Below are 14,233 nucleotides of genomic sequence, written 5' to 3'. Positions count from 1 at the left end.
AATGCATTAGATTAGTCTAACATCCCTCTTCACATATGCATAGTCTCGTTGTAACACTCCTAATTTTTAAATAAATTATTTTATCAGTAAATATTATATTTTATTTTATTTAAATTTTGAAAAATTATTTGATGTAACACCCCAAAATTTTAATTTTTATGAGCATTTTGGTATTTTAATTTTATTTAAATTTTAGGAATTTTTTTTGAGATTTTTCGGATTTTAAAAATCGGGTTCGATTTTTCGAAAATATAAACTTTGATGAATTTTTAAAAATTAATTTAAAGACCACGTGGCAAAACTAAAAATATATTTGGAGTCTAATTTTTTTTTTTTTTTTTTTTTTTTTTTTTTTTTTTGACCTTTTCTTTCCCGAGTAAAAAGTAAAAAAAAAAAGTATCCATTGAGCGGTTTGTCCAATTTTTTGCTTCTTTTTTTTTTATTTTTTCTTTTTTCATAATTTTCTAGCGCTTAAATAGGATTAAAAAATCAAAAAAATTCGTGTAGTAGAAAGAAAATTACGATTTTTTTTAATAGCTAGTAATATATTAAGGACCGGGGGCAGCAAGTTTTATAATTTTTAGAGCTTGTTTAAAATGATCAATAATAAGGAAAATAATAATTTTGGATATATGGATTTTGAATATAGAAGTGTAGAAGGTTTGAGCCAGTATTGGTTTTCTTTGTTTGTATTGAGTCAAATTTATTAAATGATTGTAATAAAATTGAATATTAATTTTAATTGTAATTTCGATATTATTATATGTTCAAGCATGCCCATTTATCACTTATATGCATATATTAATGTAGTTAAACTCTAGGCACGATTTATGTTCCATTCATAATCATTGATGTGCATGGGATGTTGTGTGGTAAAGCGTGATGTGGTGTGGACTATGGATGACCCTCGATTTGGTTATTAAAGTGGAAGTCAGAATTAGTAATTATTTGTGTTTTGATTTAAGAGAGCCATATGTTATGATTGATAGTGTGAGTGCTCCAAATTACCTCTTTGATGTTATGATGTGAAAATGTTGTTGATGTTGCATTTCACTCTTGCATTAGTTCTAGATAGTTATAGAGATTATGGTTAAAATTAATATTTTACAGGATAGTTGTTTATCAATGTTTGTGTAATTTTATTAACTCCTAGAATTTTCGCATGTGTTAAAAGTATTTATTTGATTTTATATTATTATCATGTTAACATATAATGATATGTATGTTTGATGGATCGATGAGGAGGCCGCTCTCCATTATTTGTTTTATCTGAGCCAATTGAGTATTTATTATGTTTTGATATTGGGCCAAAATGGGCCTAGAGTTTGGGTTAATGAGAGCTAGGGGCTATTTGAAATTTTTCGGATTTTAGAAATCAGGTTCGATTTTTCGAAAATGTGAAACTTAGATGATTTTTTTAAATTAATTTAAAGACTACGTAGCAAAACTAAAAATATATTTAACCTCTATGAATTTTTCTAAATTTTTTTTTTGAAATTTTTAAGTCTCATTTTTTATCCCAGGGGAGAATAAAAATTCAATTTCGGGTATCCTGAATTGAACAGGTCTAATCGAGCCGGATCGGTCAGACCGGCTGAATCGAGCCGGATCGGTCAGACCGGCTGAATCGAACCGGCCCTTTTCCTTTTTCTTTCCTTCTCCCTCGCACGACTCGACTCCCTCTCTTCCCTTCCCTTTTTCTCTCTCCTCTCTCCTCCTCACTGCCGGCTGCCGCCACCCAACCCTTCCCCTCACGCCGGCGACCAAGCTAGTACCCTTCTCCTTATCGGCCGTCGCTTGGAATCACTAGAAAACGCGCCCCAAAACTCCCCTTCGCGGAGCGCCGTTGCAACTTCCCGAGCTTATTCCAGCCGATCCGGCCACTGATTGTATCGAGTCTTGTCCCAAAACTCATCTACACATTGATAGCTTTCCATAGACACCAAGAACACCAAAATCCATCTAGCGATTTGTCCAATTTTTATCCGGGAAGTTTTAGCCCATCTTGATTTTTGGGCTAGATTTCTCATAAATTGTGAACCCTAAGAAAAATTCAAGAGTACCAGAGTCTCCCCTCGGCAAGAGCCTTGCGGCAATACCCATTTCGAATTTTTCTGACATCATTTTTTGGTGGGTCCTACGGAACTTCACAGTACCTTTTCCAAGCACTAAATGAGCTTAATAAATTACGTAAAAATTATGTACTAACCCTCGTATTGTGGGCTTCACGTTGGTACCTTCAATTCGGAGAAATTCAACAATTGCTCGGGTTTGTAATTTCGAGCCGGGCAAGCAGACTACCAAAAAAGTTTTAGAATTGGGTTGAAATTATAGGCTACCCTACCATTTTCAGATGTTTCAGACGTGTCCCAAGGTCGGAATTGACATGGGTAAACTTGAACCTTACTTTTTCTTAATTATCTAGTGCTTGATTACGATTAAAAATCTATAAAATATTCGTGGTAGGTTAAAAAATTATAATTCCTTTTGCATTAGCTTAATAATATTCTAAGGACCGCAGGGCAAAATTTTAGAATTTTTAGAACTCATTTGGATACTTTTTGCAAAATGGTTAATAATAGGGACTAAATTGTACTTTTTTAAATTGTGGCTGTTGACTGTTTGGATGGGCCCAAGATGGGCCATGTGATGTGATTGAGTTGTAGATGTGTGACTTGTGGATATAGAAGTGTATTTTGAACCATTTTACAGGTTGGGTAGGTCTTAGGTATAGTGAAGATTCTGCCAGATTTTCGGCACGACTTAGGGCGTCTTTGGTCATTTCTAAACTTGTATTGAGTCAAATTTATTAAATAATTAAAATGAAATTATCAGATGAGCTGGGAAAGCCTTCCTCCTCCGCCCAACTATCGCAGTGACCTCGGTTTATGTCTGCGAGTAAAATATTAATTTTAATTATAATTTCAATATTATTATATGTTCAGGTATGCCCATTCATTACTTATAAATATGTATCTATGTAGTTAAATATTAGGTACATTTTATACTACATTCTTAATTGATGAAATGCCATAGATGCTGTTTATGATAATTTGGAGCAGTGTGCATGCGTTGGTGTGCGTGTGGTGTGTAGTATTGGATATGAATAGGATGGGTAGACGCGACTTGAGAGATACTCACTGGGATCCGGTCCTTTATGGATAAGTCGGGGTAGGCACGGCTCGAGATGATCTCGCTGGCTCTCGCATTTGGTTTATCAAGCGAAAGTCTGGCTTGAGAGACACTCACTGGCAGAGGTTGGATTAAGAGAGCTGTACAGGGGATCAGCTCTAATATATATACTGTTTGAACATTATTGGGTGTGTGAGTGCCCCAAATTGCCTTTTTGCTGTTATGATGTGATATGTATCAAAATTTCGATGGTGTTGCATTCCACTCCTTATGATGCATTAGCTCTAGGTAGCTATAGAAATTGCAGTTAAAATTGGTATTTTACTCTCTGAGTCGAACACTCACTCCTGTTCACCTTATTTTTCTAAGCTACAAGAGGATTACTTGTTGTGACTAACCTGCTCATCTTCTTCGCATGTCAATTAGTAATATCTAATGTATTTTATATAATTAGCTAAAATTTTAGACTCCACTTGTGTTAGGAGTATTTTATTCAATTTGGGACTGTAATATAATATTATGTTAAATTTGTAAGAACATTAAATGCATGTATGTATGAGTGTGATTGGATTGGATGAGGGAGCTGAGCTCCCATTTGATTTATGACACGATGAGTATATGGAGGGTGAGCTGAGCTCTCCAAATTGTTATATATTGTGTTTACAGGTCAGGCGAGTCAAAAACCCCCTGTTGTATGGTCCAAATTATGGCTGTACTCTATCCGGTTGAATTCTTGAAATTGAGCTTAAAATGAGCCTTAGTAATGGGTTAAGAAATAGTTCAAATTACTACCAGCCTCGGGAGCTTTAAGCTAGTCTAAGTCCTAATGCCGGTCCAGCCCATAGGTTGGGTCGTGACACTCATTTTCTACTAGTAGTTAGGAATAAAAATAGGTCAAATTTTTAAAAGTATTCGATTTGATTAAACTTAATTTTAGTAATATAATAAAGATTCAAATTTGAAATTTAATATTAGTGATGAGTTTGAGTTGAGTTCACATTTTACATATTAGATATCCGTTATTCGAATTTATTTATATAAATATTTAATTAAATGTAAAATATATATTTTTTATAATAATATCTATAAATTTTTATATACTTTATTTTATATAAAATAAAATTAAAATATTTTATAAAATTATTAAAATTTTAAAATATATATTATTAACAAAAATAATTTTTTATGTAAAATTTTAATTAAAATATATAAAATTAAATGAATTTAAATATTTTTAGATGATAATAATAATCAGATTTAAAATGAATTTAAGTAGTTGAAAATAAATTTTAAAATTATTAATCAGATTCAAATTTGATAAAATAATTTTTACAGATACTTTTGCTGTTGCCATTAGCCATTTCTCCGTCTCTAATTCAACTGTTAATTTTGAAGCCCAGTCTAATTGATAGAAAGTCTCCAATATGCATCAAGAGTGAACATTTCTATGCCATTCGCGAACGAAAGGGAAAAGTGCCCATAAAGAATCCTTGTGCAAAATACGAATTGGGATACGATAAGAAATTATTTTAAATATTATTTAAATAACAATTTGAAAAAGACTATTTAACCATCTAATTAACATATTTAAAGAAACAGTAACATAAAACAGACTCTGTGTACCCCTGAACCATTCATGTCACACATTCTGCTTAGTGCTTATATCCACTCACGCATTTACTCTCTCGGACCCATCTTCAAGTGCAGAGGTAACTTTGATTGTTGAGTGCCATAATCAAGAATTATAGCAGCAATCCAGATTCTCCTTAATAAGAGATTATTACCGCGAATACTATAAGCAGAGCCTCACTTTACTCGATTCAAGCTTTAAAAAGAGGAGTGATTGCCTTGAGCTGCACAAATATTTAAATAGAAGAGGAGGTGTTCTCGTCTTTCCATGCGTTAAGTGTTACCGCATTATGACGAACGCACTTGAGATTGTAGACATCCAATGAATTGCCTATAAATTCTGAATAGATGTCAAAATTTTATTGAGAAGATTACATGACACAAAGAAAGCAAATACATAGAAAGTAATAAAAATTTCACAGACGAAACAATAGTTGAAGGGCCAAATGAAAATCCTAGTAAGAGCCAGAATAAGTTGCCCGATACAGCAGTCTGGCAAGCAAAGATTTGTGCTTCCATCGCACTCTACAGTCCTAAACATTGTCCTCTCCACTACTCATCAGTCACACATCCCCTGGAAGCTGATTGTACGTTCTTGATGTACTGGAAATGAACAAGACAAGGTTCTTTATTAAAGACATCAACCAGATATATGGAAAATGCATCATTGAGGTCATTTCTTCCTTACCTTGTACAAAACTCCACATGTAGCCTTATATGGAGGGGGAGTCCAATTCTTTCTTCGTTCTTCCATTTCCTGGTCTGTTACATCAACATCTATTCTCCTCTCTCGGACATCAATTCTGATGATGTCGCCATTTCTAACGAGACCAATTGGACCACCTTCCTGTAGATAATAAGCAAAATGCTCTTTCACAACTTTTCAAAATCAATTCACATGCCAAGATTATTATATTTCAATCAGTGTTTTAATAACACAGAGTGTGAGCCGCATCATGCCATCAAGGTACACATAACTGTCCAAGTTGCATGTTGAAACACTAGTTTTCTCTGCTTAACTAACATTTAAAATAACTGATAATTATGACATAGACATTCCAATATCCCAAACCAGAAATAAAATAAACACCAAATCTACACAAGTAATGAAAAGGAAATGCACCTGTGCTTCGGGGCATATATGACCAACAACAAATCCATGAGAACCTCCTGAAAACCTACCATCAGTCAACAATGCACAATCCTGTAGGATTCAACAGAAAATGAAATGAAACTGTCAAGTTAAATGCAAAAATATTTGTACTTTCTGTTAACCAAAAAAATCACCCAAGAGCATCAACAGGCTGCAGATTGAATGCAGGGGGAAAAAGAATCATTTAGAAGACAAGAGACCAGAAAAGGAAAGTGCAGGTGCAAAAATATTTACATTATCAATGAGGTCAATGAGTTTAGCTTTGAAGAACCTATTGGTGATCAAGGATTCAAGGTAAATGCCAACTTTATTTTAACATAAAAGAAAAATAAAAAATAAGTCAACTGTTAAGATTAATCAAGTAATATGCCATCTCGCAATTCAACAAACCAGAAAATTATATGATTTAAGTCAATTCATGACTACACTAGACCACCAATTAAGAAGCAGAACTCAGATTTCATATTAATATACCTTCCCGAGACCAGCTCCCATGATTGCACTTGTTGGAGTTAGCATTTCAGGCATGCCTGGTCCTCCCTTAGGCCCCTCACCTCTTATAACTACTACTTTCCCCTGGCAAATAACGTGTACAAGCCAAATTAGATATTATAGCTCCATATGTAAGTTCCACATTAAATTATTGTAGTCACAAAAACAATAAACTGGGCAGTAATCCAATGAAAAAGTGATATAACAATATGTTCAGATAAATCTTAGACAGGCATAAACTTTTAAAAATGCAGATGAGAGGTGGTCCAGAGGGAGCCCTTTGTTCAAGAATCAAACTTCTACTGGTTTTCTTGTGATGTACCATAAGCAACAAAGATGGCATAGCTGACAGATGGAATCTAAAACATAACTTCCAGTGCCCCAAAAACTTTTATGTGCAAGATTTTTACTAATGGAGATGTAGGAGAAAACCTTTTCATGTCTGTAATTGATTAATTAGAAAAATGCATTTTGTTAAATCAATTATCAATTCAGTAAGGGAGAGAGAACAGTGCAGGCTTGTCTCTCCAAAACCATGCGAATGTAAAAGAAAGATAGGACTATCTCCAGATTTGGGTGCTAATATGGAAGTGCTATTACAAGTTAGGAGCAATTGGCGACAAAGGATAGAACGGTCAATAATCAGCCATTCAAACCCAACAAAAAGTATTACATAGGTAACTCCAGCACTAACTTTTTTATAATAAAAAAAAATACAAAATAACTATGGCTTTCCTCATAACCAACCAACCAATTGCTTTTCCAAAGAAGTGGCCAAAATGCCCCAAAATCAGTTCTGATAAATAAGAACCAACATTTTGAATCTAATCCCTTTTAAATTTCCAGTTGTTCTGCTTCAATAGCTATCAGAAAAAAGAGTGAAGAGTTTACAAGCATGCTGTCAATCCTGTGAAGTTCAACAACCTTTTAAGGCCCTCTAAAATTTTGGGCCTGAATTCAGTACCAATCGGTTATGTAACACAAGGAACTGGTGACGGGGATAAAGGGTACAACACACCAATATGCTTACCTTAAAATTCATAGGATTTTCCGAGATAGCTGCAAGCATAGCTTCCTCTCCTTCAAAGACAAGTGCAGGACCTGGAGAATTGTGTTTGTTTCATTACATCAGTCTTCGCACAAAATGATAGCTAAAACCCTAAAACAAGTAGCTGGACATGGGTCATCAAGAAACAGAAAATAGCACCAGAGAAATAGAGTCCTTCTTTTCCAGTGATTTTTGCTACAGAACCCTCTGGTGCAAGATTCCCTCGTAATATTTGGATGTGACCTGTTTTCTTGATGGGGTTCTCCAATGGCCTTATTATGTCCTGCAAGATAAAAGGATGATGAGAAAGTAATAGTTTTGTCCTCAAAATAAAAACGTTTCCTCAGCAACAAAAATAAGAATAGAAACAAAAGATGCCATCCCACCTGTCCCTCAGACAAAGGTGGGCAGTTTTGCACATTTTCAGCCAATGTCTTCCCAGTCACTAAAGAGGAAATGTATCAAGTTAGTGTTGAATTTCTACATACGAAATTGCCAACTGAAAACTTGCAAATGTTAATTGATGCAGAAAGATATTCATACAATTCCAATTTTACATACCAGTCAAACAATCCCCATCCAGAAAACCATGTTCCAAAAGATAGCGAAGGACTGCAGGTGTTCCTCCAATCTGCGAAGAGAATTATTTGTTTGGACAGGATGACCAACAAATAAAGTCAAACAAATGTTACAAATGTTAGCTAAATGTAAGGTGCCAGAAGGGATGCAAGGTCATTGATGACACTGATAAGAAATAGATATTTAAAAATCTGCACCTTATGCACATCCTCCATGACATATTTACCACTAGGCTTTAGATCTGCAAGGAATGGAACCTCATCGCTAACCTTCTGGAAATCTTCAAGTGTTAACTCCAGTCCAACAGACCTGCCAAGATCTCATGAGCTCCATATGATGCAGTTATCAACGGTATCCAGGGAATACTATCCTTACCTGGCAATTGGAATTAAGTGTAACACAGCATTGGTAGACCCACCCAATGCCATGACAACAACCATTGCATTACGTAGTGACTGAGGAGTGATAATATCTTGTGGTTTCAAGTCCATTTTCAATAATTCTAAAAGATACTTTCCAGCTAAACGGCACTCATCCAACTTCAATGGGTTTTCAGCAGGTATTGAAGAGCTGTGAAGAAAAATCAAATAAAATGTCAACAAACTGTTAGCAAACAACAATCTGAATGATTCTACGAGGATGTGCAGACCTGTAAGGAAGACACATTCCCATGGCCTCGATAGCAGAAGCCATTGTGTTAGCTGTATACATTCCACCACAAGCCCCTGCACCAGGGCACGAATTGTGGACTACATTTTTTCTATCCTCATCACTTATAGAACCATTTACGTATTCTCCATAAACCTGTGACAAGGGATATATTATTAGAAAATAACACAGAGAGAGAGAGAGAGAGAGAGAGATAGAATTAGTGACAAAAGTGGAAAACTTCACAACAAAAATTTTCCTTTTTCTAATATAAAATATGTTCATGTTTTGCATTTAGCGCGTTAAGCTTTATTGCTGCATAAGCAATGGCCTTATTCACAAAGTATTAAGTAGTACAAGTTACATTATGAGTGCACTTAATTATAGAATATAAGTACGTCCCTAATTAACAAAATTTTCACAAATTCAAGGTCTCAAAGCATCATATCCACGTCCAAGCATTCTAATGTAGTAGAGGGTAAAGTGAAGAGCAAAGTAACTAGGATTGAAAGTAATACTAGATGATGAATCAATTGTTAAGTTCTAGATAAAATGACAACCCTAAGCATGCCAATCATATCCAATGTCATAAATGTTGTCCTGCATAGGAATAGTGTGAAACATAGCTACATTCTCATTCCAAGCACACCTTCTCCCCAAGTGTGAATCATTATGGACTATGTTTTTAGTAGTCAAATGTATGAAATAGTCCAATAATCTGTTCAGTAAACATGTGAATTTATGCTAACTGTCTATCATGTCACTGGAACCTCATTGAAGATTAAAAAGACAGCGAGTTAAGATATATAACGTCATTCACGCTGACACCATAAATATGTTTCGTATCTATCATACGCAATCTGCAGCCACAATAATATCAAAGCAGAAAATTGAAGCATACCTGAAAGGCAGATATTATATCATAAGAATGACCATTATAATGTCCGGGCTGCAATAGGGAAAATAAAGGATTAAATAAGTCACCTGAAAAAACTGTAGAAAAATTTGAATAAAAAGCACAATAGGCACCCTTATCTAATGCTTTTAATGGAAGGAAGGGTAGAAAGGGATTTATGGCATGCCAACGTCAAAAAATGTGGGTTTATATCTAATAATCAGAAAATGATTTTAAACATATTAGAACTTTCAGCTTGGAAGAAAAAAATGATATCTCATACCTTTATGGTTCCACCATAAACCATAATACTAGGTCGATTGAGCCTCCCCATTGCCATAATTGTACCTGGCATCTACAAGAATCAAAAGAAGTAAATTCAACATAATTGAACAAAACAAACTCTGCAACATAAAACCTACTGCACCGGAACCAAATGCAAAAACTCATACTGATACGGGCTAAAAATATATGCCCTAAAAGATGATGACAAGTGACACTACAAATTGCCTAACAGGACACTGATGTCCGATGTGAGAGTGTTCCACAACAAAACCTGATCTAGTGTCCCTACTCCGACTTCCCCAACCTGAATTAGTAGACTCGACTCCAATTCTTGCATCTTCAAAGGACATCGGCCCAAAAATAATCTTACCCTTAAGGTAAATACACGTGTCAATATTCTCTGCATCAATATGAAAGTTGAGAAGTCTGATTAGAGAGATCAGCACCTATTGCTGACTTAAACAGTCTCTGAAATACCACCTTAATCCTCCTAACTTGAAAAAGACGCTGAGCACAAGCCCAAATAAGTGGGACCCATAAGATCCGCCTACTCCTGACATAGCAAAGTCCACAAGAAAACTCAAACAATATAGTTGTTCAACTACTTGTCACTTCCTCATAACATGTGTCTAATTCTTGTCAGCCAGAATTTCCGGACATACCTAAGCACCACAAGAGGCGCCACCCATCCCAAGGACCATGCCGCTTACAGTTATAAATACTTCCATCCTCAACACAGGTATGGGGGAGGATCCATAAGAGAAAATCTTCAATCATTTCAAATTCAATCATATGTTCTCGACTCTTTCAATATATAGTCACTAGACTAATTTAACCATTAGAGGTGTTCTCTACTCTTTCAATACATATTCACGAGACTAATATAACCATTGGAGGCTCCGCGTCTGAGGCCCGCTTCAGCAATAACCCTCCATTCATCTTGCAGGAGTTTAGGCATCACCGCACCATCATTCCTCACATCCACCCATTCACAAAGACAACTACTACATGCCCCTCTCTGGAGAACCCAGAGCAAGTTATACTTGACATACAGAGTTTTTACCACATCGGTCATCACTTATAATCAATAACAAAAATCAGTTCTTATCAACAACTCAATGCACCAGAATGTTGCATTTAAATCAAAGCCCTCAAACCAACCCCCGCCGCCGCCGCCCCCCCCAACAAATAGGACAAAATAGAGATCATATTCATAATTTCATATCAGTCACAAATAGAACATTTACAAATAAACTTTACGTTTTAGCCAGATATCTAAACCAATGAAAACCTTAAATTATAAAACATAAGATACAAAAAAAAGCACCAAAAAAAAAAAGAAAAAGAGGATATCATTGAATAAAACAAAATCACCCCTTGCACTCAAAGCCAGTAAAAAGCTCATCAAACAGAGCTGCCCAGAAAAGTTCAGATAAACTCCCGTAGTTGTCAACAAATATATATGGTTTTTTAAGTAGAAGACTGCAATATATGGTAAAACAAAATATTTCAGCCAAAACCCTGAAAACCTCACCAAGAATCCCCCAACATTTACACCAATAAACACCAAAAAATAGCTTCTACACCATCAGCAATCAACATTCATACTGAAACAGAGCTTCCAAAAGCAGCACAAGCACAATCAGGCATTTCAGTAAAAACCATAGATAAAAATTAAACTGGGAAAAATCTTACATTTTTATCGCAACCAGGGATGGAGATATTCCCGTCATACCACTGAGCACTCATGACAGTCTCAATACTATCCGCAATCAAATCTCTACTTTGCAAGCTATAACACATCCCTCTAGTTCCCATAGAGATAGCATCGCTGACCCCAATTGTGTTAAACCTGAAGCCAACCATCCCTGCCTCTTTCACTCCTTCCTTAACAGCCTCTGATAGCCTCAGCAAGTGCATATTGCAAGTGTTCCCTTCGTACCAGACTGAGGAGATACCTATCTGAGGTTTATTGAGGTCTTCGTCTGATAGACCAACTCCATGGAGGATTGCTTGTGACCCGCCTTGGGATTTGGGCTCAGTGATGCGAGAACTGTACTTGTTCAGTTTGTGAGCTACGGTAGATGCCTGTGAAGGGTCTGTGGCAACAACAGGCTGCGATTGTGCTACAACGCGGAGAGACGAGGGGCGTGTCAAGAAATGGGGCTGACTAATGACGCCATGGAAAGGGTTTGCGACTTTGGTTGGGTTGGCACGTGGCGAGACGAAGGTGGATTGCATGGTGGCGCGTGTGAGAGTGGCGGCGTAGTAGTGGGAAAATTGGGGAGGAGCCGAGGAGTAATCGGAGCTTGCAGGGAAAGGGAAAGGGAAAATGTAGGTGCTATATATGCCAAGGTGCACGTGACAAATATGTTGGTGTGGTGCCGTGTTGTGTTTTGCAGCTAATGGGTCCAAGTCTCCACGAGGTCATTAGGGTTTTGCAGATTTGGTAACGTTGATGGTGAACGGATTAAGGAGGGAGAGGGACATTATTGAGATTCAATTTGATATTTTATAATTTTTAAAAATGATTTTAATTTTTTCGAAGGATTTTAATAAATTAAAATTCATTGATTTCAAAATTTAAATTCTCCTTAAAAAAATATTTAAGTCGATCCACATATCGTTGGAGATCTCAAAATAACTATTTCAAAAACTAAAACTTGATATAATTTTGTAGCCAAATATATGGAAATATGTCATTACCAAACTTAGTCTCTCTCAACTGCCTGCAAACTTTTAACTGAATCTATTGAGGGGAGAAATAGGCCGCTGGAATTGGCATGCCACACACGTGTTTTTCTCTTTTAAAAAATAATATTTCTACCTTGGCTAACTGCCAAGGTGGTTGGCCATGCTGTGGCACAACGTGATTTTCCACAAAATTAATTTCCTCGATTAGATACTTCTAAAGCCAAGGGTCCATTTGACCCAGGGGCAGACTCAGGACATTGAATTAGTGGATCAGTAAATTTTATTTTACTTGAGAAATAAAAAAATATATATATATATATATATAATAAATTATTAAAAAATATAATAATGCATGTAAAATTTTTTTATATGTGATCAGAATAGAGTAAAAAATAAAAAAAAAATTATAAAATAACAAATAAAAATGAATATTTGGATATAAAGATGCTACACAAAATTGCAATTCAATATCCATATTAATAAAATGATTGTTAAGTTCTTAAAGTTGCAATTATAATCACATAAAATAACTTCTCTAATTGATCACTTGATAAATTTTTTGTCATAATATTTTTTTTATTTGAATTATAACATAAGTATTCAAACACAATGAATATAAAAATGAAAATTATACGAAAAAGTATCATTATAAAGAATAGTTAAAATGCTACTTAAAATATAATATTAAGAAGATTTTTTATTTTAATTAATTTAAAATTTCACAAAATATATCAAAAAAAAATATTTTTAATTTATCTTTTATACTTATAGTCCATCATCTTTTGTATAATTAAAAAAAATTGAATTAATTATTAATATTTTTAGTAAATTTTTAAATGAGTTCCTTAATGAGTTTTAATTAAAATTTTCATATATAAAATTTTCATATATATATATATATAATTTTTATCAAATTAGTGGGTCAATTGAACCCACTGCTCTCCCCATAGCTCGGCCTATGATTTGGCATTTCCTCTTTTATTATAGAATATGAAATTAAATTTCGAGTTTGCAAGGAACCCAACAAGGTTTGCCTTAATTTATAAGTTATAAAAATAAACTTATCTATTTATTTATATATATTTTTTTACTTACAAGTTTAAAAGGAAAATAAATTGAGAGTGATCAATATTTTATTTTAATACGTATAAGCACTATATTTATAAGTCAGTTTGATCAAATATTTTACAATTTTGTCATTATTTTATTTTTAAAACTTTATCATATATCTTATTATTTTTTATAATTTTAATGATAAATTTACTTATAAGTTATTTTTTATCAAACATATAAATGATTTGTCAGAAAGTTATAATCATTTTCAATGAGTATATAATCAAAATTTTAAATATTTATAAATTTAGATTAGTTTATAAGTATTGTGCTTTTAATTTTTATAACCTATGCCAAGTATCCTATAACTTTATATTCAAAAGAAGACAAAATAAAATAAAAATTATAAAATGACTCTAATATTATTAAATTATAGTTAATATTTTAAAAAAATAACTGAATTCCAGACTTACAACCTTATAATTTTAAAAGTGATTTTAATATTATTAAATTAAAATTCATTAATTTATTTTCTTTAATAAGATTTTTTTTTACAATGAATAATTCATTGCGTACATCCACACTCTACTTCTTAATGATTCATAGACTAATTTTTAATAATTCA

General features: G+C 34.0%; 1 protein-coding gene across 1 annotated transcript; it reads right to left on the bottom strand.

Annotated features, from left to right (window-relative positions):
• Positions 1–5,081: 5,081 nt before the first annotated feature.
• LOC110646142 (dihydroxy-acid dehydratase, chloroplastic) lies at positions 5,082–12,360 on the bottom strand. Its single transcript, XM_021799490.2, has 14 exons — positions 11,557–12,360; positions 9,860–9,931; positions 9,583–9,630; positions 8,683–8,837; positions 8,409–8,603; positions 8,231–8,342; positions 8,016–8,085; positions 7,841–7,899; positions 7,614–7,737; positions 7,437–7,507; positions 6,389–6,490; positions 5,885–5,965; positions 5,450–5,608; positions 5,082–5,364 (listed from the first exon to the last, which is right to left on the bottom strand). The coding sequence occupies exons 1-14, from the start codon at positions 12,100–12,102 to the stop codon at positions 5,314–5,316; spliced, it is 1,845 nt and encodes a 614-aa protein (XP_021655182.2). The 5' UTR covers positions 12,103–12,360; the 3' UTR covers positions 5,082–5,313.
• Between the last annotated feature and the right edge of the window lie 1,873 nt (positions 12,361–14,233).

The sequence above is a fragment of the Hevea brasiliensis genome, chromosome 15 (genome assembly GCF_030052815.1).
Source record: "Hevea brasiliensis isolate MT/VB/25A 57/8 chromosome 15, ASM3005281v1, whole genome shotgun sequence".
Taxonomy (NCBI): domain Eukaryota; kingdom Viridiplantae; phylum Streptophyta; class Magnoliopsida; order Malpighiales; family Euphorbiaceae; genus Hevea; species Hevea brasiliensis.
Note: the sequence above shows the minus strand (reverse complement) of the source record. Positions and strands in the feature narration are given on the sequence as shown.

What these genes read in the sequence shown, in the direction of transcription:
- LOC110646142 (XM_021799490.2), bottom strand. Translation starts at nt 12,102, where the DNA reads ATGCAATCCACCTTCGTCTCGCCACGTGCCAACCCAACCAAAGTCGCA. An exon ending in GGAATGTGTCTTCCTTACAG is followed by an intron (nt 8,604 to 8,682) that starts GTCTGCACATCC and finishes TTTTCTTCACAG; the next exon opens with CTCTTCAATACCTGCTGAAA. An exon ending in AAAATCCTATGAATTTTAAG is followed by an intron (nt 6,491 to 7,436) that starts GTAAGCATATTG and finishes GTTATTTGCCAG; the next exon opens with GGGAAAGTAGTAGTTATAAG.